General features: G+C 40.5%; 2 protein-coding genes across 4 annotated transcripts in view; both read left to right on the top strand.

The window, feature by feature from the left end:
* Positions 1-13,677, top strand: part of VDR (vitamin D receptor) — a 99,993-nt gene extending 86,316 nt beyond the window's left edge. For all 3 annotated transcript variants that reach the window (XM_026714695.2, XM_087925322.1, XM_026714696.2), the window contains 5 exons: positions 158-266; positions 2,228-2,381; positions 3,466-3,617; positions 5,191-5,307; positions 10,159-13,677. In XM_026714695.2, the coding sequence (XP_026570480.1) occupies positions 158-266; positions 2,228-2,381; positions 3,466-3,617; positions 5,191-5,307; positions 10,159-10,418 (792 nt within the window). In that variant the 3' untranslated portion in view covers positions 10,419-13,677. The remainder of the gene's footprint in view (positions 1-157; positions 267-2,227; positions 2,382-3,465; positions 3,618-5,190; positions 5,308-10,158) is intronic.
* A 1,709-nt stretch (positions 13,678-15,386) lies between these two features.
* MYG1 (MYG1 exonuclease) lies at positions 15,387-22,792 on the top strand. The gene is made up of 7 exons (XM_026714760.2): positions 15,387-15,767; positions 17,117-17,229; positions 17,881-18,040; positions 18,427-18,576; positions 20,419-20,541; positions 21,046-21,227; positions 22,152-22,792. The coding sequence occupies exons 1-7, from the start codon at positions 15,606-15,608 to the stop codon at positions 22,324-22,326; spliced, it is 1,065 nt and encodes a 354-aa protein (XP_026570545.1). The 5' UTR covers positions 15,387-15,605; the 3' UTR covers positions 22,327-22,792.
* The last annotated feature ends 613 nt before the right edge of the window (positions 22,793-23,405 follow it).

Consider the following 23,405-nt stretch of genomic DNA (forward strand, 5'->3'; position numbering starts at 1 on the left):
AGACTGGATAAACAGAAGTAGAGTGGGTCAAAGCCTCAGGGCATCCTTTTCCTTAAAGTAAATTATCTCTCTTAATAAACTAACTTTCTAGTAACTAGAATCAGAATGAGGTATGAGGAAAGCAAGCTACTATCAAATGGTACTCTTTCTATTTCAGCCTCCTGTAAGACAAAATGATAACAAAGAACAAACAAGTAGATCTTCTAGCATGACAGCAGGTTTTTCCTTCTCAGATGACTCTTCAGATACCTCCAGCTTCTCTTCAGGTAACACATAGAGTGAATCATATTTATGTTCATGGTAAACTGCAAGAATTCTAACAACTGTGCTTCTTTTAAATGGCAAATCCTACAGTTGCCTTTTTGTACTGATGAAGTTTCTTTGTGAAACGTTTACAACAAATCTTAACTTACAGCTAAGCAATCTGTGTTCTGTCTGTCACTTGCTTAAGTGCAATGGCTCATAGTTGATTTTGGCTTTATTAATCTGCTCTAAAGAAAGACAGGGCTATCTTTTCTGAGAGATGCAAAATTGAAAATACTATAATATCAGTTTTCCAGGGTTGTGATGTTACAGTATTATCAGTTTCACCTAGCAGTCGTTTACACAGAATTAATCCGAAATTAATGTACAATATAGCAACATGCCATAGAGTTGGTTGACCTGCATAATATGGGGGAGAAGGGGCCAATCTGTTTAATTCTTTGGGGAGACCACTAATCACTAAATGTAATGCTTCTGCTTTCTCACTTCATGGGTTGCTCCACATTCACAGTAGTCCTGTTACATCCACTTAGAATGTTTCTACATAGTTCATTCCTGCAAGATGAAAGGCAAATAAATACCTATTCGATGAGCATCTCCAATAGATTCCTTTACAAAGGTCTCCTTCTCTTCCCCTCAGGAGACCTAACATAGTCCTATGAATTTTAGAGTACTTCTATTCACGGAGTTCTTAATGCCAACACGTTTTGTGGTAACCATTCCAATTTTCTTTTACTGGTGTTGTGGAAAAATAAAAGACATTCTGGGGAAACTCAGAAAGAGTTCTATAAGAAAAGGGCCTATGATAAATACTGCCTCTGGGATCATATCAAGATGCATTGTGGGGATACTTCAGCATGGCCAGCATTCCATCTCCATAACCTTCAAAGCTGTTCCTGCAAAGCCTATGACCAGTCATAGCTTTTGCATGCATGGAAGTCTAGCCTGTCCGTCTTCTGCCTGAACAATAGACAAGTGTGGAAACTGAGAGTCAGCCAAGAGCATTTTCCTTGTATTGCATTTGCTTACCCCAGCTGGTTGGGTTGGAAGAGCACCACAGTCTTTGTGTGAAGGCTGTAGCACACTACAATGCCTGAATGAGAGAAAGAGACAACAGGAACTGGGAAGTGAGGATTGATGGGGATTTCTGCCAATGGAAAAACAGCCCTCATCTATTGCAACCCCATGAAGTTGACATGGCTAAAGCCTTTGAACGAACATTTTATTTGAACGTTCTTAGACACCTTATGTGTCTTTACTGTACTGTGGCGTTTGGCACAGAATTATTTATGTAACCCATCTGAAGTCCATCAGGATTGGCATGTCATATAAACACTGGAGATTAATGGATAATTTTGAATATTTGGGAAGATGATGCAGAAAAAAGTCATCTTGGCTTGCTTTGATTCCATGTTCAGACCTTGAGGTTGCTTTTGTGCCAAAGATTGTATTTTTAGTAATACATTTATGTATTTTTTTATGCTACACTGCAATGGTTATTGTCTAAAAACCATTGTAAGTGTGGTTAGGAAAGAACAAAACAGTAGATTAAAGTGAAAAACTGGGACATGTTTTTAATCATATGAATAGGACCCAAAAATTGGACTCTGAGGAATTCTACAGTCTTAAAACTTTTAATCTCATAAAATTAGTCCTTTTGGATTCTTTGGTTTTGCTTGTTCCTATTGGAGTATTACCAGCAGTGGCTTTCAATCAGCTTAGGGACAGCGGGGTCCTGGCCACTGCAGTGACTCCTCAATTTCACCTTCACAATGTGAATCCATGAAAATCCATGAAAATCAAAGCACAACAGGAAATAAAAATAATAAATAGTAATCATTAAGTAGCCAACTAATGCTGTGTAAATTCTAAAACATTGAACCTGTCATGCTGTAATGAGTGGTGCCTTCCCTGCTGGTGTGACGTAGGGTCTAAGCTGTTCCCACCTCTCCTTTCCCACCAGAGCCACTGATGTTTTCCAGTCTGGAGTTGAACGATGACAGCACATCCATGTCCATTGACTTCTCCCACCTCTCCATGTTGCCTCACCTTGCTGATCTTGTTAGCTATAGCATCCAGAAAGTTATTGGATTTGCTAAAATGATTCCAGGGTTCAGGTAAAGAAATTTAGAAGTAATTTCAGAACCCTTGCCTGCTTTTTCCTTAGAGGTGTGTGTATCTGTGTCTGATTTGTCATGCTCCAATAAATATATATCAGTGCACAACACCACAGAACTTTCAAGAAGAATTCAGAATCTGCAAAGGCACATAAAAGGCTCAGTAAGATAAAAATGGGTCACCTTAAAAACCAAATAAAACCTTGACACAGCAAGCCGTATAAATGAATATGATCATTCCTCAATTGAACTGAAGTCCTACCTTCAGAACAGCTGTTTTTTCTGAGCCTTGAAATCCATTAACAGCTGTTTCCTGAGATGGGTGGGCGACAGAACCTTTTGCTGTAGGCAAGGGCTAGCATGCCACCTTGATACTAGTAGAGATCTTGAATATCTCAGATTAGGAGCCTGGGAAGCATGTCATATGTGTATACGCATACATGCCTGCAGAGAGCCACTGTAGCCAGAGGTTTCCCATAGGTTTGCTGCTTTTGTGAACCGAGTTAAACACCGTTGCCAAGAAAGTTGAATCTGTTTTGTGGAGCTCTACCGGCTGCAAAAATCCTGCCTAGATCCTCATGTCTTTTTCCCCAAAAAATTGTGATTCCTTTTGTTTTGTGGCCCTACAAAGTTTGTGTCATGATTCCAAGGAAACACTCATCATTCTTACGTGCTCCAAAGAAACTTTCTTTTATCAAATCCACAGCGTTGCACAGCCCAGCTGTGATTGGCTTTTAATTCAGTGTGTGAATTGCATTGCTAAAATATGCATATTAAGTGACATTACAGTTCTGTCAGAAACATCTGGTCTGTGGCCCCTCATTCACACTGATAAAGCCATCATTTGAGGCTACAGTGAATTGCAAGCAGAAATGTCTGCAACCAACTTAAAGTTTGCCATTGGTTAGCGGAGCTTATATTTGGGGATGGCCTTCCAAGCTGTTGTATAAAATCAGTTTATACCAAGAGAAATAGCCGCACGGTGGGGAATAAAGGATAATCATATCTAGTTCTGACCTGACAGAATGTTATGATGATGGATTGGTTGAAATCTGAGTTTCATATTCTCCTTTTATAAATACAGAAGTCTAACAGCGGAGGATCAGATTGCTCTGTTGAAATCCAGTGCCATTGAAGTGATAATGCTCCGTTCCAATCAGTCATTCTCCCTGGAGGATATGTCCTGGACTTGTGGCAGCAATGACTTCAAATACCAAGTCAGTGATGTCACTCAAGGTATGGCCTGTGTGGGAAAGCAGAAGATAGCCCCGGAGCAGCCAGCTTGTGCCAACTCTTATTTTCTTTCAGTACTATTAAATACCTCTTAAGATGTATAGAAAATGTGTCCCAAACCTACATAAGGTCAAAGCAAATCACAGGGGCACACAGTATTTTATGAATTATTTTACACAGCTGGTAATATTAGAAAGGAATTATGACAGTGGTGTATCTGAGAATGAGAATTGGGTTTATCCTTTGTTTGATAATGTACAGCCTATTTATAACATAATGAAAAATGTACTGACTTACTCCTTGGCAGTTAATCCTGATTTTCCATCTCCCCTGTGTTGCATAGAGGTTTTGTGCAGTACCTTGGGATTGCAGCAGGTATGACTGACCTCTTGCACAGTCACCATTCTTATATTGCCTGCCCTTAGAAATACCTCCAAATTTCCTTGGGAGTGTTTTAGGAGGCCCCCAAAACATTGAGGACAAGAGAGGAGTCCATAAGAGCTCTCTAGTTTGCCACCAAGGGTGTATAAATGCAGTGTTCCCAGATCATTTGTCCTTGTCTCCACCCAGCTCCATGTACTGAAACACAGCTGTTGCGGGGGAAGCTTGCAGTGTTTTCTTCAAGAAAGGAAGAAGGGAGGGGAAAGGGGAGGAGCCCCGGGGCAAGGCAGGAGATCCCAGCTTTGTCACTGCTGGTAACCCTCCTCAGCTGCAGCCAAGCAAGGAAGTACCTGCATAGACTACCTTAAAAAGAGGGTAGCGTGGGGTGGCTTAAGTTCAGAGAGGAAGAGAGATTTTTATTTGCCCAAACCCAAAAAATTGGAAAGGAAGACATTTGATGGTGTGAGCTGCAGCTCCCAAAAGTTGAAGTCTTTTAAGAAAATGTGTTAGTTTTTTTTAAAAAAAGATGCTTCCAGGCTTCTCTCTCTCTGGTTGTTGTTGCTGTTGTTGTTTTGCTGCACCACAGAGACTCTTGTGAGAGCTGGGTGGTACCCAATAGGGGGAAAAAAAGGAAGGCAAGCAATTTTAGAGGAAGGAAGGGCTGTGGGCCAGATAAAATAAAGTTCACTCTGCTATACATGCAAACGTTTCTTCAAGTTCTTCCAGTGAAATGTTCTTTTGATCACGATGAATAATAAATTGGGATGAGGAGGTGGATTGCCTAATGGGCTCAGATTGCCAAGCTGGCTGATGTTTCATGAAGTTGCAAACTTAAGCATTCAGTTTCTGTGGCAACCATCTGACCAAGATGGAGAGGAGCAGGAAGTTGAAAAAGTAATCATATAAACGGCACGATTGCACCACCTCAAGGGCGAATCCAGTGTAAGTTAAGTTTGCCAAAGGCCCAGTTTTAATAAATCATGGATGTTGTTATTCCGGTTGTTTGGTTTCTTTGAGCATTCTGCTCACCTTAGGGATGACAACTCAACGGATGACACACTCAGAATTGGGTGCATTGGAAGGAAAATCCAGGGCCAAGATTTATGCTTACATTTGTTATTTCCCCTGTTTTAGACTAGCTGGTAATTAGTAATCTAGTGCCTGCCTCTCAAAAGTTGCTTTGTTTCTGTTTCAGCTGGCCACAGCCTAGACTTACTGGAGCCCCTCATCAAATTTCAAATTAGTCTGAAGAAACTGAACCTGCATGAAGAAGAACATGTGCTCCTAATGGCCATTTGCATCCTTTCTCCTGGTGAGGAAAACTTTAGTGTGGCAGGCTGCATTTCAGCTCTCTTAAAATATTATCAGTAAACTATGTTATCATACTTTACATGTCCCTGTATGAAAGGTTTGGTAGTAAATAACATACACGGAGTGTACATATATAAAAAAAACTAAGCATCTTTCTGACCAAATGAAGGTGCTGGATGTTCCTCAGTGTAAGAAGAAAGCTACTGAACAAATGACCATCTATAGTGAATTAATTTTTGCAATCTCTTCCACAGCATAAAGTGAAGGGGTTATTTTCAAGGAATTTGATCTATTTTGGAGTAATTCTAAATGGCCAATCTGTCCCGGTCCTTTTGAATCTACTATATAATAGGCCTTGGCTAAATTCAGACTATTTTGATTGTTTTCAGATACATTCAAACATCATGATGTTCTGAGCTTATAGTGATATTCAATACTTGCTGTTTCCGAGCAGAAGCGTTATATCCACCTAACTACTGCATCAATACTATTTTTATGTGCCATGTCTTCATGACATTTCCTGTCTCATCCCTAGCCCATAATTGAAACAACTTAGTTACCTTTTGCTACTCTGGTCTTAAACTAGTGTTTTCTCTTTTCTTTCCACATGTTTTGTTGTGGATACTGTCTAGCATACTTCATTGGTGATATACCTGACAGGGTAGAGTTTGCACAGCTCCTGTTGGTCCAGCTATTCTAGATGTGCTCCCTCTGTACTGGGCACTAAGCACTGCCATCTGGGGCCATTTGACTTACAGGAAAAACTAGAAACATGGCTTTCACTGATACATCTGCCTAGATAAGGCTTCTGATCATTTTCTAAAATGCTTCTTATGTCTAATGAGGCCTCCTATATTGTCTGTCAGGTTTAGAGTTCTTCTAAAACAACACTAAGCATATTTTTAAACACAAGTTTACCAGTATTTTGAAATAATGCTTGGCCTGCGTTTAAAAACAGGACTAGGCCTCTCTCCAGAGCACTAGATCAGAGGTGAACATTTAATTTTAATGGAAAAAGAGAGCAGGCTGTACAATCTGCGCATTGCTAGTTCTATCATTACTGAGTGCAGTACGGGTTTCTGCTGCTTTTGTTGACATAAAGTTTTAGGTGACTATACTTTTTGTTGTATTACTTTTAGGGATTGGTTTTAGCTGCCCCATTTTGTCAACTTTGGAGTGTTACTAGACACAGCCATTCACACCCATTCCTCTGTGACATTAGTTACTGGAATTCATGGTTATTGATAGTTGCTTCTCACCTCACCTTGTGCCCCTTTTCTACCTGTCAGGCAGGCTATGTTCAACCTATTTCAAAACACCGAAAAGCAGCACCTCTTCATCAGTTCGCAGGAAATGGTTCTAATTTGAGAATAGTTTATTTGCTGAAATTATTATATCTCTATCCCTTCTTGTCGATACCTTTTTTTTTAAACAGAGCCAATCTTCCTTGGAAGAATTACTTTTGGTTGAGGCAGATCCCAAATAGAGTGACATATAAGTCAGAGGGTGGGGTGGGTGGGGAACCCGAGCTAAGTGTAGCTGTTTTGCATGGTATTAAAGCAGCTGTGGAATTAAAAACCTATGGCCTTCTGGCATCGTGTCAATGGGAGACTTTCCCCAGATTAAACAGGCAAGGAGCTTTGACGTCAGAATGCTCTCTAAATACCAGTTGAGCATGGACTTCTCTCCCTCCCTCCCTCCCTCTCTCTCCCTAAGGCAGAGAGATTAGGAGATGACTAAACAGAGTGAGCTGACATAGACTGTGAGTATCAGGAAATCTCTTGCCTCGTCGGCAGTGACTTCTGACAGTACGTGCTATGATAGACATATTTGAGAAGTTGCTTAAACCCTACATGAAGAAAGGGAAGTGTGGTTAATGCTTCTCTAAAATGAGTCAATATAGCCCTCAAGTGCACAACCATGCAAAAAGTACCAGATCACTTTTTTATGATGACAACAATTGGGTGATTTCAGAGATCAGACAGAAAAGGGCCTCGGTAACTCAAAGGTTCCAAATAACTTGAATCTGCATGTTTATGCAAGTAATCAAATTATAACTGAACATCATTTTTCATCATGTGAATAGATGGAGAGGCTAAACATAGGCTGTATAGATGGAGTTTATTGAATCTAAATAGAATGATGTGCCTGCCAAATAAGAAAAGGAAGAGTGTGTTCCCCCCTGACAGATTACATCCTTGCCCAGAGCCAGACTTCAGCTTAATTGAATATACAGTCTGGGGAGATTCAGCTGATATTTCTGTTTAGAATCTGTTTATCTCTTCTAGCAACCTGCCACACAGATGAGTAAAAAGATGTTAAATTGGAATGACTTAAGAAAAGGTTGCTGTAACCTACTTGTGATAAGCAGGGCGAAATAAGAGTGAAAGGATGAAGTAGGTTTAAGGATGATAAATGACTAAAATAATAGGAAATTTTCCTGTATTAACAAAGATCCCCGAAGACCTGTTCAAATGCCACTCCCTACGCATCAAATAAAAAAAAAGTTGGTGCACAGCCTTGGTTAGAGACTGAGCCTAGAAGTCTGCAATATGGCTTAGTACAATGAGCAGGAATTTGTTCACAAAGATCTGGCACTTATCGAAACTATTTGTGGCAATTCAACTCAAATCCCTAACACAATGTGGATTGTTAGAAATGTTTGCCATTCAGTTTGTGTCAAGCATCTTTCCAACCAATGAAAACTAGTGTGAGGTAAAGTGCCCTTTCCAGAAGTACGTTGGTTAACAATTTAACGGCCAAGTGGTTCTGAAATTACTATTTAGGGATATAGACTGCTGGTTTGTCAAAAAGAAAGGACAAAATGCTTGCTGAAAACTTGAATTGTGAGATGATTTGTTATAAAGCACGCTACTAGTGGAGAATTTTGAGCAGAGGATACTAATTGGCTTGCTGAATAGAGAAAGGTAGCTTGAGAATTTTTGTTCAATATATTCACTATGTGTCAGTGTGGGAACTAAACACTCAACTCATGACTACGGTACTGAAGGAAGCTAGTTATTTGTCAGAAACTATATTTCTTGGATGGCGTTAGAACAGACCTGGGTTTTTTTTGGCAAACGGGCCACATCTGTCCCTTTGTCTGTCCCTGCCCTGCCTATGATGGTGAAGGGGTAGCAGTGTGTCTGTGGGTCTGTGCGCTTAGAAGATGCTATAATTTATTAGTGGGAAAGTGACTTGTCAACATATGCTACAAAGTAGTCTTTGACTTATAACAGTTCAAAGTTACAATGGCACTGAAAAAAAGTGATTTATGACTATTTTTCAGTTATGACTTTTGCAGCATCCCCATGATCATGTGATCAAAATTCAAATGCTTTGGCAGTTGGTTCATATTGATAACCATTGCTGTGTTCCACGGTCATATGATCCCCTTTGCAACCTTTGACAAGCAGAGTCAGTAGAGAAGCCAGATTTAGTTAACATCCGGGTTACTAATTTATCAACTGCAGTAATTCACTTAACAACTGAGGCAAGAAAGGTTGTAAAATGGGGCAAAACTCACTTAACAAATGTCTCATTTAACAACAGAAGTTTTGGGTTCTATTGTGGTCGTAAGTCGAGGACTACCTGTATTTAAGAAAGTTTTCTCCTGTTTGTTGTGCTATGGTCCCTCTTGCGTTTGTTTGCGTTTGCTAGTTACAACTGAAGGTATGGGAAACACTGGGCAGGGTTTGGGTTAAGGTTTATGATGTTTTAGAAGAACAGTAGGACTCAGTGTCTCGAAATTACAGGTCACCAACAGAGAGACAGTTCCCCTTATATGAAGGCCAGGGGTGTGCTGACATCTGGAACAGCCCTGGCAATACTTTTAGAATGATGGCATATGCCACTCTCCTCTATGGGCATCAATCCTCTTTAATGGATTGAAGGCGGTAAGAAAAAAAAGGCAGAATAATGGGGGAAAGTTACAAATTAACTACCTGTAGTATACCTTGCAGAACAATTGCAAAAGATTTTCTTTGTTTAAAAACATCCTTACCTGCACTGCCTTCTCGGTTTGTTTGTTTTTATGATTAATATCTGATCAACATGCGTACCTGGTATAAGAGTTAACTATTTCTGACCCAAGCCTATTTCAGCTTGACCCAAAATGCTAAGGAAATTAAAGCAATGTCTTACTCATTAAATGGATGGTTTCTCTCAAGTAGACACAAGAAACCCATTAATTTCATATACCCCAACAGCATCCCCTTTGAGAACTTTTGGTAGAAAATTCCAGTGATTGAGCAAAAAAAAAAAAAGTGGTACATTCTCCTATCCAAAAAAAGTTGTGTCTTTCTTTCTGAGCATGACAACAAGTAACAGAGGGTTAGAGATAAGAAGTTGAAGACAGTTTGTGATCACATAAGCCACATGAGCTGCATAGATCAGGTCTGTGGCTTATGCAAACTTCAGTTTTATTTTTAATGCCAAAAAAACATCTTTAAAAGGTCCAAGCTGTCTCATAGTTGAAATATTTAAAGAAAAAGTCTGTCTCCCCTCCAACAATTGCTGCTTTATTTCCATTTTTTAAACATATGTTTAACCTATGCCACATTGATACCTTGTCTTAAGGTTTTCCAATATCTCTGAATCTTTTTTTATGCTCCCTTTTCTGATTCTGACACATGACATGGAATGTGGATACAAGGGCAAACTCGGAATTATTTTGAAGGAGTTCAAATTGTGACTCTAGGGTTGGAGAGGAAGAATTAAGGGAATGCATAGAAACTTTATTAGGAGAGGGGGAAAATGGAATTAAGTAACAATGGAGCACATACAGGCCCTGTCATGTGTGCTACTGCCTGCCTCCGTCACGTACAAATGTGTGATGTGTTTTGTTTCCTAGATCGCCCTGGTGTTCAGGACACGGCTCTGGTGGAGTCCATCCAGGACCGTCTTTCGCAAATCCTGCAGACGTATATTCTTTGCCGACACCCTCCTCCGGGCAACCACTTGCTCTATCCCAAAATGATCCAAAAACTCACAGACTTGAGGAGCCTGAATGAGGAGCATTCCAAGCAATATCGCTGCCTCTCCTTCTTGCCTGAACATAGCATGCAGCTCACTCCACTGGTCCTTGAAGTCTTTGGCAATGAAATCTCCTGAGTCACCATTGAGGAAAAAGCACATGGAAATCAAGAGTGTGTGTGGGGGTGTCAGGCCTAGCTTTCTACTGGCTACAAACGAAAGTTTTTACCCCACACGAGATTGTGCATATTCTGTCAGTGAGAATTTTGATTTCTTCTCCCACCCCCCATGCTACCTGAAGAGCCACATTCTTGATACACATTTCCAGTCTCTCTGAGGAACAACCTGATTCATCTTACTCCACCTGCCCTTCAAAACTGAATGGCTTTCTCTGTTGCTACTTTGCAGTGATGAAAGGCAGCAGTTGAAACATGGCCTTAGAAAGATACCAATGGTGTAAGAGCGCTCACAGAGAATGAGTGGAATGAAAAATGGAATTTGGATATTCTCCTTCCTATAGGCTAGTAAAAGCTTTCAGTCCTGGATTATTGTAATACACAGAGATATCAAAGTGCTCATTTTTGTTGAATATAAGCTTATAATTTCCTGCCCAATACCAACAGTCACTTTAGCAGTGAAAAGGGCAGCATATAAATTTAATACATAATTTAATTAATAAATAAGATGCTTCAACAGCAGCAAAACTTCTGTTTATTAGCCAAATGAGGAATAGAAGAAAGATTTGTTAGAATAAATAATCATCTTCTTGGGTTTTGGTGTTTTTTTTTTAATGGAATTTGTCATATGCATAGAAATATGCCAGCACTTTTAAAGCTCTTAATAATTTATAATAGGAACTGGAAGACTTTGGCTTTAATCATACACTCCTTGGTGGGGAATACGGGCACGTTCTTAAAAACCAGGCTCCTGCCAGAATCTCTGCACTATTATAACCATGGCTATATTTGCTGCTTTCAGCCTTAAACAGTGTCTGACACTACTAATTACTAAGAGTTGATGAGGAATAATCCAGAAGTATAATACTGACTTTTAGTCTATCCAAGAATGCTTGGTTTGTTCAGAAAAATTGTATAGTATCACTTTTTAATGGATTGTAGAAAGGATTCCTATGATCAGATGAAATCATATACAAAGCAGCTTAATTATCTGATACAGAATAAGCAATTTTCAGTTGTTTCCAATTTGGGGCTATGATGTTTGAGTCAGTTCTTAAGTCATCCTCAGGAGGCTGAAACTAATTTATTTTTGATACTGGTATAATGTTTACTCTAAGTTTGACAACCTCTAGGCTACTTGATTTCTAGAAAAATTAAGTATATATGAGCCATTTGTTGACAAAGAAAAGATCTTGTCATCAATAACGACTTCACCAAGAATATGTGTGGTTTAGGTAGCTTTTATTGCATTGGTCCCAAATAATATGAAATAATATGTGGACCAATTTCTGTTTGATGAAGGAATCTACAAACATTTGGGTGAGAGATTTATTAAGACTGCACCATTAAAAATGAGTTAATTGTCAGTTTGAAAGAGAAAACATGATTATAGCTTAATGTTCTGCTAAAACTTAGATTGTAGAATATATTGCTTACTTCAAAGACACGTTGAACATTCACCATTGTGTAGTTCTGTTTGATTTTAATTCTTGGTGATAACAGCAGTTTGCAAACTCTACATCGCTATATATTTTAATCTATCAGGTAAAATAACTATTCTTCACAGACAGGAACAGATTAGACAAGCATTTTTTAAAAAAGATTGTGCTGTTTAGATTTTACAGATGATATAAGAAGGCAGAGATTTGGATTGAAATCTGCCTTGTGCTCACTAGGTGTCAGTAGGGTAATAGACTAAACCTGTAATTCTTGTGAAAGTGCCTTGAGTTTGCTGCAAAGCAATTTATCTTTTTCTAGAATGATTAGATTGTTTTACTCTGAAATTAGCCTAAATTACTGGGATTGGAAGATTTCATCAAAGCCTTAACTTCCTTCTGTACTTCTCTGAGAGTTGGCACAAAGGCAGCCCACCCACATGCAATAAGTCCCTGTGGTTGGATGTGTGTGAGCATATGTGTGTAGGTACCCCTCCTTCAGCTAGCTTCTTTTGCAGGGAGAGCATATTAAAGCTTGAACCTTCGCAACCCAAAATACATCGGATTTTTTCATTATCCAGGCTAATCATTTTAGATATAGCATCTCCATTTTAAAACCTTGCTCCTTCAATTGCAGAAATGCATCATCGCTTCAGTGAACCCTCCTTAGCTTTGGTCACTTGAATGGGCTTTTTAATCAATATTTGTACTTCATCTCAGCATCTAAGCTAATAAATAACTTTAAAGATAGGGTGATTTTATGTTTCCACCATATGCTTGAGTCAAGAACACTTTTAAAAGTGAAAATCACCTCAGCAAATACATAGTTAGAATCACAGAAGGGGGTTAGGGCAAATTTGAACTCGTTGGTGATATCAAGTATTGAGAGAGACTTTTAGAAAAAAATTCAGGTACTCAGTATGGAATGCACAATATACACATTGCTAATTTGTCCACTATTTAAGCTGCTAGAACATAAGCATGCTAATTCGCTATAGGGGGTGTTTGTTTCTGTATCTTAAGAGACATTTTTTTTTCATGGTTAGAACAATAACAAGATCTTATAGATGTTGCAGTCATGGATGTATGAGTTGGAATTCATCCCATATCAGGAAAATCTCCATGCCGAGAAGGGGGAGGGGAGGAAGAAGAGGAGGAGGATAATACTTAAAGCTTTTCTGCCTAGGAGAAGGATGGAATTAATCACCCTCTCAAATTCTGTGTCCTCAACGGAATACAGCAATGTTTGAACATCATGCTTGTTACAAGCCAGTCAGGTTACTATAATGAACCAGGCTATTTAGTATAGGTTGAAACTATTTCATGTGAATTCGTTGTAAAGGCTTTAATAACAGTGACATTTGAATCAAAGCTGCTCTGTTCTGAAAGATGTTTAGGGCTCTTTTTCCACTTCTGCATGTAAAAGCCAAACCTGTACAGTTAGAGAAAGGTAGCTTACTAGATGAGAAACACAAATCATCTCCATTTTGTTGCCTTATGTAATAAATCGTCATGCACTTTATAAAATTCAATATAATGATTTAAAGAGATATATATTTTAATTATAGTGATGATGGTGGTGGTGATGATGATGAATGATGGAAATTTAGAGATGAATGCTATCTTTTTATTCCTCTGTACATCTTTTGGCTTTTTTTCTAACAAATAAAGATCTAATATTTAAATATAATATTCCAGAGCTTTAATAATAAAGAATGATTAAATACTGTTTTGCAGTTTTAAATGTGATGCTTGGTTATCTTATTAATAAAAAAATGAAGAAAACCTTTTGAGTGATTAATTTGATATGTTTCTTCAGAAATGAATCATTTAAGTCCCCTGGGATTTATTTCTATGTAAGACTGATATGAGCCTCTCTTTCAATGAGGAAAATCTTAACAATTAGATCAGGGCTGTCAAACTCACAGCCCGGATACATCACACACTGGCCATGTCCATGCCTGGTTTAGTGAAGGGAAAAAAAGTCCCAATACGTCATGAGACACCGCCTCCACGATGTAAGTTTGACACCCCTCGATTAGAGGATTGAAAATTATATCATTTGGGACCCTAAAAACTTCCTAAAATACATATGTGAATCGTTAGTGATGCAGTTGCTTTAAAAGTTTAATGGTGTGGCATAAACTGTTTCTAAATGTTAACTAGCATGAGGAATAAGATGGCACCTTGAAGTTAATGGGTCAAGCTCTCCAGAACTAGATGATGAGACTGCATGCCTCTTACTGCCACTTCACTCCCTTCATGAAACTACTGGAGGAAGTAATTTAGAGATCTGGGTGAAGCATCAATGGCTTTATCTTCACATCCTGCTGTCCATAGCATGAAGATGCTCCACTAATCATTTTTTAAAGAATATTTCCACATGATGCTGCATTTACTTCCTCTTTTGCCAGAGGCAGTTTAAATTAATCTTTCAGGTTTTACAAGGACTCCTTGCAGTCTTGGCTTTCTACAGAATATACAATGCCTTACAGGTAGTGAATTGACGACAGTCAAAGGCTTGAAAATGCCCAACTCCTTCACACGCACCTCCTCTCCTCCTGCTTGAATGCTGGCCAGTACTCTCTCTGACCCTTTTAGCTTGGAGTGCACATACTTTCCTATAAGGAATATTAGAAATTCAGCCTAAAGCAGTCCAGCAAGTGGAATTCATAACCTTGGCTACAAGTGGTAACAAGTGAAAGCATTTAGCAAAAGTGGTAAAAACAGAAATGCCAGATAGCCAGTGTGTTGGGGAACATCACGCATAGGGAAAATATGCAGAGGAAATATGATCTTATTTATAGCAATATCAATAGCATTTAATTTACAGCTTCACAGTGCTTTACACCCCTCTCTAAGCTGTTTAGAGTCAGCATATTGCCCCCAACAATTTGGGTCCTCATTTTATCCACCTCGGAAGGATGGAAGGCTGAGTCAACCTTGAACCTGGTGGGATTTGAATTGCCAAATTGCAGTTTATACTCCACCTTTATTAAATATATTCTCATGCATTAATGTTAACCCTATCAATAAGGTTAACCTTGACTGTAATGCTTAATTGCACTCTGTTCCTTAAAAGTAAATGGCTTGGGATGGGAGCAGAAGTGGGGGCTTTAAAGTCTCAATTCACTTTTTGAATATTTTCACTGGCTTCGATGACTTTTTAAAAAGATTTTTTAATTTTTGTTATTCAGTTGCTCAGGGCAACCAGGAGAGTACTTCCTGAAAACATCCCTGTGAACTAAATTAGGCTGGAGTGGAAGTCTATCTCCAGTAATGTACAGACTTTTCTCTTGAAAAATAGCTTTTTTTTAAAAAAAGGAACACGTTACTGTATTTTTATTCCGCAGTTTTTCACACAAGGGAACGAAATTTTACCGCCCTGTTCCCTCGCAAGTGCGTACCCGCGCAATCGCAAAACCGGGTCCTTAAAAATAGTCTGATTTTCCTTTGCCTTCTTTGGAAGAGATTGTCGAACACGTGCCCGGATTGCACAACTTTTGATACGGAACCTCTGCAGGATTTCTTCTTCTTTCCCCGTGAAAGGATATTGTCTCGCGAGGAAAATGTTTGGGGAGAAGAAATCCACGCGCCCCAACTAGCAGGAATACGGTAAAAGCACCGCCGTCACACACCCTGGCGGCGGAAATCAGGCTCCGGGGTTGGTGGGGAGAAAGGGCGGGGGGGGCTGGTTGCAAACAACCGCGGCTATGCGCATGCTCCGTCTCTTCGCTTGGGCTCCTCGTGTGACTCGGAGCTTCATGCCGGGCCCCAAGCGCGCGCGCCCGAGCCGCATCGGCACCCACGGGGGCACCTTTCATTGCGACGAGGCTCTCGCGTGCTTCCTCTTGAAGCTGCTTCCCTCTTACCAGGTAGGCAGTCCCGCTGCCGAGGAACAAAGCAACCCCAGCAAGCCAGTGCAATCTCTCCAGAACAGCTTTTTTTTTTCCTGCGTCCGATGTGTTGGACTACAGTTCCTATGGTGCCCAGTCGGCCTTTAGAGCTTGAGGATAACCGATCTTTTGCATATATGTTGAGATTCCGGTCTGTGATCAGCCGGCCAATAAGGCATTGTGGGCATTGTAGTCCAAACATACGAAGGGCATGTGCTGTCTCCTTCTGACATGATGTGGGATTAAATGAAGTCTTTCTTTTCCTTTGGGGTGTGCAGAGATTGTGCTTCTTCAGATCCCATCAGGCAAGCACAACTTGCTGGCTTTCTTGTCTTTTGGAGAGGCATCACATACACACATAGCATCTTTCCGGTTATTTTCAGTAATTACATGGCTGCGGGTGTAAAAGTAGTCAGATCTTGTGAACTTCAACTTCAGCACGGCTGGATGGGGAATTCTGAGAGTTAAAAGTCCACAAATCGCCAAGATTAGACAACCCCTGTGTTAAAGTTACTCTGCCTCCTCCACCCAGATCCTGGTATGAGTGGAATCCTCCTGCAACTTCAGATTTACAAACAGAAAACAATTACTTTTAAGAAGCTGCAAATGGTTGCAGTCTTGCTACATTATAAATCACTGGCATTCTTATTCTACTCTTAATCCTGCATCTGCAGTTATAACTATGATCCAGTTGCCCCAGATTTCTGAGATTTCATTAAATATCCACATTTTAAGAAACAGAAGCTGGTATGATTTTTAAAAAGGCAAGTTTTTACTGCTGCTTTCTTTCACATCAATTTTTATGTTAGAATCTGACTGAGTATAACACGTGCCCCAACACGTACATAATATTTCAGTATCTTTCATACCCACAATAAAAGATAATCTGGGATAAAGTGTTACTGGGGTTTTTCTTTTGGGCGATCTCATCTAATAATGGGTTCTGCATATTCAGGAAACTTTTATGTCTCCTCAGTTTAACAAGGATCATAACCCAAAATTCTTTTTAATAAAACACTTTAATCCCAGCTTGCTCCTTCTGGAATTTTTGAAGCATAAAGCGGAAAAATATATCTTAATTTATAATAATTTTTTGTCAGCACTTGAATCTGCAACCTCTCACAATTGAGGAGAATTCTTTATCCTGTAGATACGTACTACCCAGGTGAAGCAAACTGACTAAAAGAAATCTGAAGTTAAATAAAAAGAGCTATCCTCTCACTTGTTGCAGAAGCTAGAACGGAATAGGGTCAGAAGCTACAAGATTAGTAGTCGTGCATTTTGTTTCACTGCTTGTGTTGCTGTCACATTGCTCGCTGTGGCTTTAGGATGCAGAGATTATCCGGACTCGGGATCCCCAGCTGCTGTCCTCATGTGATGTGGTGGTGGACGTTGGGGGTGAATATGATCCGCAGAAGCATCGCTATGACCATCACCAGAGGTACTAAGGAATTCCTTAAAGTTTTCCTCTCTATTCCGCCATCTTAACCTGGTCAGTAAATCTCACCATCCAGCAGGTGAGGAAGGCAAGAGAAGTTTGAAAGATAACCAGCCCAGATTTAATAACTTCCAGATACCTCAGATTAGAATGCTACCATTGCTAGCCAGCTGTGGCCATTAAGGAGTCTCCTTAGGAAAACTGTTTTTTTTTTGTTGAACAAGTGAGAAATTATGTGCAACCTCTTTTTTTTCTTTCACTCCCTGCCCTACGTCTTACTGAGGTAAAGAACTTGTTCCAGATGCATTTCCATTATTCATCTTTATTTTTAGCATTTTAAATAACAATTTAAAGTGCTTTTTCAAAGCATCCTTTGACTCGGGTGTAATACTTTTAATATAGTCTTTGCTTTTGGCCTTACAATCTAAAAATGACAGAGAAGGGAAAGGAGGAAAAGCATTAAGAAACATTCTGGGCAAGGTTTCCTTGTTGAAGGTAGAGTTTTGAAATATATATTTTAAAAGTCTGTTCTACCAGTCTATGAAGAAGAGAAATTTGGAAAGCCGAGCTCTTTCTCAAGGTGGCATGATTTTGTCTCTCTTGCTGCGATCCCAGTCTCTTCTGACCCCCCCTCCTCCCCCCTTGTTCCCACAGGTCATTTAACGAGTCAATGCACAGCCTAAAACCTGATAAACCGTGGCAGACCAAGCTGAGCAGTGCAGGGCTGGTATATGTACACTTTGGCTCCCAGATTTTAGCCAACAAGTTGGGCCTAAAGGAGGAAGATCCTGTTGTGCACCTGCTTTATGACAAGGTATCTAGGCCCACATTTAGGATCGGGATACGTGAAAGAAAATGTCTGGCATGAGTATGAGAAATAACGGAGACCTTTTCCTCAGCCGAAGCAGGTTTCTCCAACTTAGTAACTTCTAGATGTGTCAGACTATAGTTCCTGTAATGCCCAAGGCAGCATATCTAGTGGGAAGGTATTATGGGAATTGTAGTTCAGCAGGATCTGAAGGCCCTGTAAAAACATCGAGTTTTACTTACTTAATCCACAACTTCGTTAGTGGATTCAGTATGTGTAATTTACAGGGAGAATGTAAAGAGTGCTATTGATGGTCTCTTTTACCAAACATACCAAACATTATTCCTCACTGAACTGACCCTATTCTCACTCCCATCCTCCTCCCTTTTTAGTTGTATGAGAACTTTGTAGAGGAGATAGATGCAATCGACAATGGCATCTCCCAGTGGGATGAAGAGCCACGCTACACCATGAGCACCAATGTGAGCTCCAGGGTGGGGTACCTGAATCCTCGCTGGAACGACAAGGACCAAGACACTGAGGTAGGATTCAGAAGACCGAGATTTGCTTGGCAAACCTTGAGCCAGCTCGGATAAGAATAAAATCAGATACGAAGGAAATTTGTGGTGGATCTAAAGCAAAAACATAGCAGCACTGAAAACACCAGGAGGAGTCTGATAGCATTTTTTCAGACTAGCAGATTGTCAACTCATAAAATATTTCTGTGGTCTTTTTAGAGTTGCCAACTGAAAGGGAGGGGTGAAAGGGGTTTGCAAGAACAGTGCGGCAGCTTGGAAATTGAAAACGCATTCCATAAATAGTTTTTCAAGGATAGTAACTAGGTGACTGAAGTTTCTGCCACGTAAATATTTAACTGGAGAGCATGATTGATGACTCTTGGCTATGGATGTGTCCCATTGGAGAATATGAATTACGACACACCCGGGGGGGTGGGGGAAAACCAGGGGCAAGGGTGACAATGAATTATGTGTCTCAGAGTCAGCTGCACCCAGGCAGTGCCGGACATGTTAACTCGCAATAAATCCTTTTGAAGTTTTGGAAGTTTGGCTCAAGACTCATGATTTAATTGGGGGCAACCACCAGAATCCTAACATAGATTATATTAAAAAGGCTAAACTCTCATGAACGATGGCTGGTTTCATCCAAAGTATGACTTTTAATAAAATTTGTTAGGCTGAAAGAGTGTCACCAGCCTCCTCCTGGTCTGTGGCTAGTGTAGACTCACGCGATGAAAGCATGTTAAGAAAGAAGAGAGAGAGAACCTGCTGCTTATATTGCTGTCTTTTGACCCCCATCTCCACCCCCCAAAATCTTTTTTTCATTTATTTATGGGGCAGTGGTCTACCCACAGAGGGTCCCAGTCAGTAGTAGGATTCAATTTTTTTTACTACAGGTTCTGTGGGCGTGGCTTGGTGGGTGTGGCAGGGGAAGGAGACTGTAAAATCTCCAGTCACAGGTGGTATTTGCGGTTCTCCGAACTACTCAAAATTTCTGCTACCGGCTCTCCAGAACTGGTCAGAACCAGCTGAATACCCACCTCTGGTCCCAGTGAAGAAGACCCTGGGGCCAGTTCTTCTGGAGCTTCCACAGATGAGGGGTTGCATGGCTGTTTTTGCCGACCCATAACCAACTAGGGGGCAATGATCTTTTTTCTAGAGAGCCCAGCTACAGATGTTCCTCGACTTGCAACAGTTTGTTTAGTGACCTTTCAAAGTTACCGAAAAAAGTGACTTAATGACCATTTTTCACACTTAACAACCGTCGCAGCATCCCCTTGGCCACGTGATCAAAATTCAGATGCTCAGCTAATGACTCATATTTATGACCGTTGCTGTGTCCCCGGGGGTCCCGTGATCCCCTTCTGACAAGCAAAATGTCAGGTTTCCAAGGGATGAAACCCATTTAAAAAGCAATAAATAAAATGGCTACCTATATGTCAATTTCGGCGTCGACACAACGTCAGCGAGGGAAGCCAGATTCACTTAGCAGCCACGTTACTAACTTGACAACTGCAGGGATTCACTTAACAGCTGTGGCAAGAAATGTCGTAAAAGTGGGACAATAAGAAACGACTCACTTAGCAACAGAAATGTTGGGCTCAGTTGTGGTCATAAGTTGAGGACTACCTGTATTTGGGGAATTCTGACTTGGTACGTCTTTGTGTAAGCAGCTCACAGAGGTCTCTGCTGGTAAGAGGAAAGAGACAGCCAGAGGATGGTTTGTCTGAGAAATGCAGAGAGAGAGTGTGGCTAGCGGTGTCCCCTCCTATAATCACATAGTACAGATTGCATGGCTCCAAATTAAAAAAAAAAAAATGCCCTTGGATTAAGAACGTAATTGCCAAATCCATCCTTCTTTTCCAGGCTGGGTTCCAGAAGGCCATGACGCTGGTGGGCCACGAATTCTTAGACCGTCTTGACTACTATTACCGCAGTTGGCACCCTGCACGCAGCCTTGTGGAGGATGCCATCCGACAGCGTTTTGAGGTACCCCCTCGTGTTCGCAAGTTCCTAAGACGGAGACAACTTTACAAACATGCTTGTCAGATACCCCTTTTTTTTGGCTAAGCGTTCATTTTTCCAAAAGTGGAAAAGGAAAAGCTTTCTGGTGATGGTCCAGGGTTGCTGTATCCTCACAGTTGGAAGGATAAAAGATGATAAAGAGGCAAAGAAGCAGCAAGTGGCTGTCATTCAGAGTTGAATGACAGCCACTTGCTCCTTCTTTGCAGTCCAGTTCTAGAACCATTAGAACTCAGTATGCTTCTCCGCGATTCCCTGTATGTCATAATGAGGACTAGAATCTTAGAGGAAATGAACTGAAACTTCTGTCAGTCTGATTATGCTAAATTCATTTTTGGACTAGAATCTACAATAGACCACCTTATGATTAGCAGTAATGTCGCAATAAGTGCCTCTAGCGCTTTGTACACCTCAGCCATTGGGCCGTTAAAACCAGTACTTCTGAATGGTGTGCATCTCTTTCTATGACAGGTGGATCCTAGTGGTGAAATTCTGGTCCTGGCACAAGGAGGCTGTCCATGGAAAGAGCATCTTCTACAGCTGGAACAAATGATGGATGTGAAGAAGCCACTGAAATTCGTCCTATACACAGATTTGAGTGGCCAGTGGCGGGTACAATGTGTTCCTGTAGGGCTCAGAACCTTTCAGAACCGGTGAGCTTGGCTTCTTGACACCTTTTTGACTTACCCTGAAAGAAAGATTAATTTTTTTCCCCCAATACCATGGAAAAGTTGCCTCAGATTCATTAGCAAATGGTACGGATCCATTTTTTGTCTGTTTTTCCCATGAGTAGATGATGGCTACCCTCTTAGGTTCAGCACCTTCCTTTGAGAGAGGGGAGGAGAGAGAGGGAGAGGGGGAGAGAGAGAGAAAGAGAAAGAGAGCGAGCACAGTAGTAGTAAGTAGAAAACGTAATTCCACACTCTTGGGAAGCTCCAGATCTTAGGTTACTGCTTAAACTAAATTAAATCCAGTTATTCAAAATTAAGAGTAAAATCGGTTAAAACCAAGTTGAAGGTATGCACACACCCCAAAATAGGAATAACAATGGCTTGTTCTGGAAATAGAATGAAATAAACATATTTTAAGTGTTTCCAGGATAAAGTTTTCTTGACGTCGGTATTGTGTCTTAGCAGAGGCCTCATCCAATGTTCTCTGTAGCCTTTTCCTCAAGATCTTTGGGTGCCCAGCAGTCCTTTGCTTTCTGTTAGGCAGGCTGGATTCTCTGGACAGTGAATTCCAGAAAATTCGAAGGAGCCCATTGTAGACCGTCCCTCAGGGTTTGTCAGTAAACCGGAGAGGAAACATGACTAGATGGAGCTACACCTGCTTTATTGTAAGGCTACATTAATCTTGCAGGTCTGAAAGTGCTAATTTCCCACTCTCCAGGTCCTTCCTTAGTTACTTTCTTTGGCTGGTAAACAATTGTGGGCTCCAGCCTCTTACATCTGATGGTTTTCTAGGCAGGAGCTCCTCTCCTCTTTTCTCAAAGTTATACGTGAATTCCACAGCAAGGTTGTGTCTCCTTGCTTACCTTCTGGTTTTGCTTCTTTCCCCCTTCCCCATCCTCCCCATAGATTGCCATTGCTGGAGGAATGGAGGGGTTTGCGTGAAGAAGATCTCTCCCAGCTCAGCGGGATCCCAGATTGTATCTTTGTACATTCCAGTGGCTTCATTGGAGGAAACAGGACTAAGGAAGGTGCGCTGGAAATGGCTCGAAAGACATTGGCTCAACAAGCTGAACCCAACTGAGGGAATCCAATGCCATCTGTCAAACCGTCCCATTTGGTATAGACACGAAATTTGTTTTCCTGGGAAGTGACTTATTTTGTAGGGTTGCTGTAACCTTTTAAAAGGAAATCGAACCAACCAGTCAAAACCATTCATTTTTGGAAATTCGGTTTAGCAATTGTTGGGGGAGAAAATGTTGCATTAGAAGGAAATCTTCCAAGTGCTCCATTGATGTTGTGGTCAAAATAAGGGTTGATCTGCTGTTTTGGGATTTCCTTGCTTCGGGGAGATTTTGTTGGATCTGAGTGGGTAGAGAAGTCTTTGAGTTTGAAAGAAAATGCACCCAAAGAAACATCTGACATGATTGAGGGTGAAGAGAGGTCGGGCATGTGGCTTATTCAGATTACATTGAGAAAGCTATATGAAGAATGTGGATCATGTGGGCTTCATGTATGTTTTATGAATAAAATAAGGTTTTGTCCCCAAACAGTTTATATTTTCTGACCTGAAATACATTGGAAAAATTGCATCAATTATGTAGCATTTTTGTAGCATTTAGTGCTTTCCACAGTCATTTTAGATTTTAGTAGAGGTGATTTGTATCAAGGATCAGCTATTTTTTTTTCTAGGCATGACGATTATGGCCACCAGCAAGAAACGATGCTGAAATTATGAGAACAATTACATACTAATAACAAAATCGCTTAACATTTCAATCAGTATTCCATCTTCCCTTTGTAGAAATGGAGGCAAATTAGTTTAATCACATTTATATGGACCAGGGGCAGCTTTTTCTATGACAAGCATATTTTGAGTTTGGAAGAAGGTGTTCCCCATCTATTAACTGGAGGGCTGCACTGACTTTACAAGTACACTCAAGGTCACGTCCCCAAGGTGAGCAAAGGCTGGGATTCAAAATCCAAATTTGGGAGGGACATGGTGTCAGGATTCCAGTAGTTACCCCAATTAAATCATGAGTCTCGAGCCAAACTCTCAGACACATAATTTACTGTCAACCTTGACCCTGGTTTTCCCCCACCCGCTGGGTGTATCATAATTTATATTCTCCAATGAGGCACATCCATAGTCAAGAGTCATCA

Source organism: Pseudonaja textilis, chromosome 2 (assembly GCF_049901715.1).
Source record: "Pseudonaja textilis isolate UNSWEBS1 chromosome 2, rPseTex1.2, whole genome shotgun sequence".
NCBI classification, from domain to species: Eukaryota; Metazoa; Chordata; class Lepidosauria; order Squamata; family Elapidae; genus Pseudonaja; species Pseudonaja textilis.

Coding starts and splice junctions, on each gene's coding strand:
- MYG1 (XM_026714760.2), top strand. CDS start 15,606: ATGCGCATGCTCCGTCTCTTCGCTTGGGCTCCTCGTGTGACTCGGAGC. Junction 15,768..17,116: donor AGCTGCTTCCCTCTTACCAG/GTAGGCAGTCCC, acceptor CTGTGGCTTTAG/GATGCAGAGATTATCCGGAC. Junction 17,230..17,880: donor CGCTATGACCATCACCAGAG/GTACTAAGGAAT, acceptor TTGTTCCCACAG/GTCATTTAACGAGTCAATGC.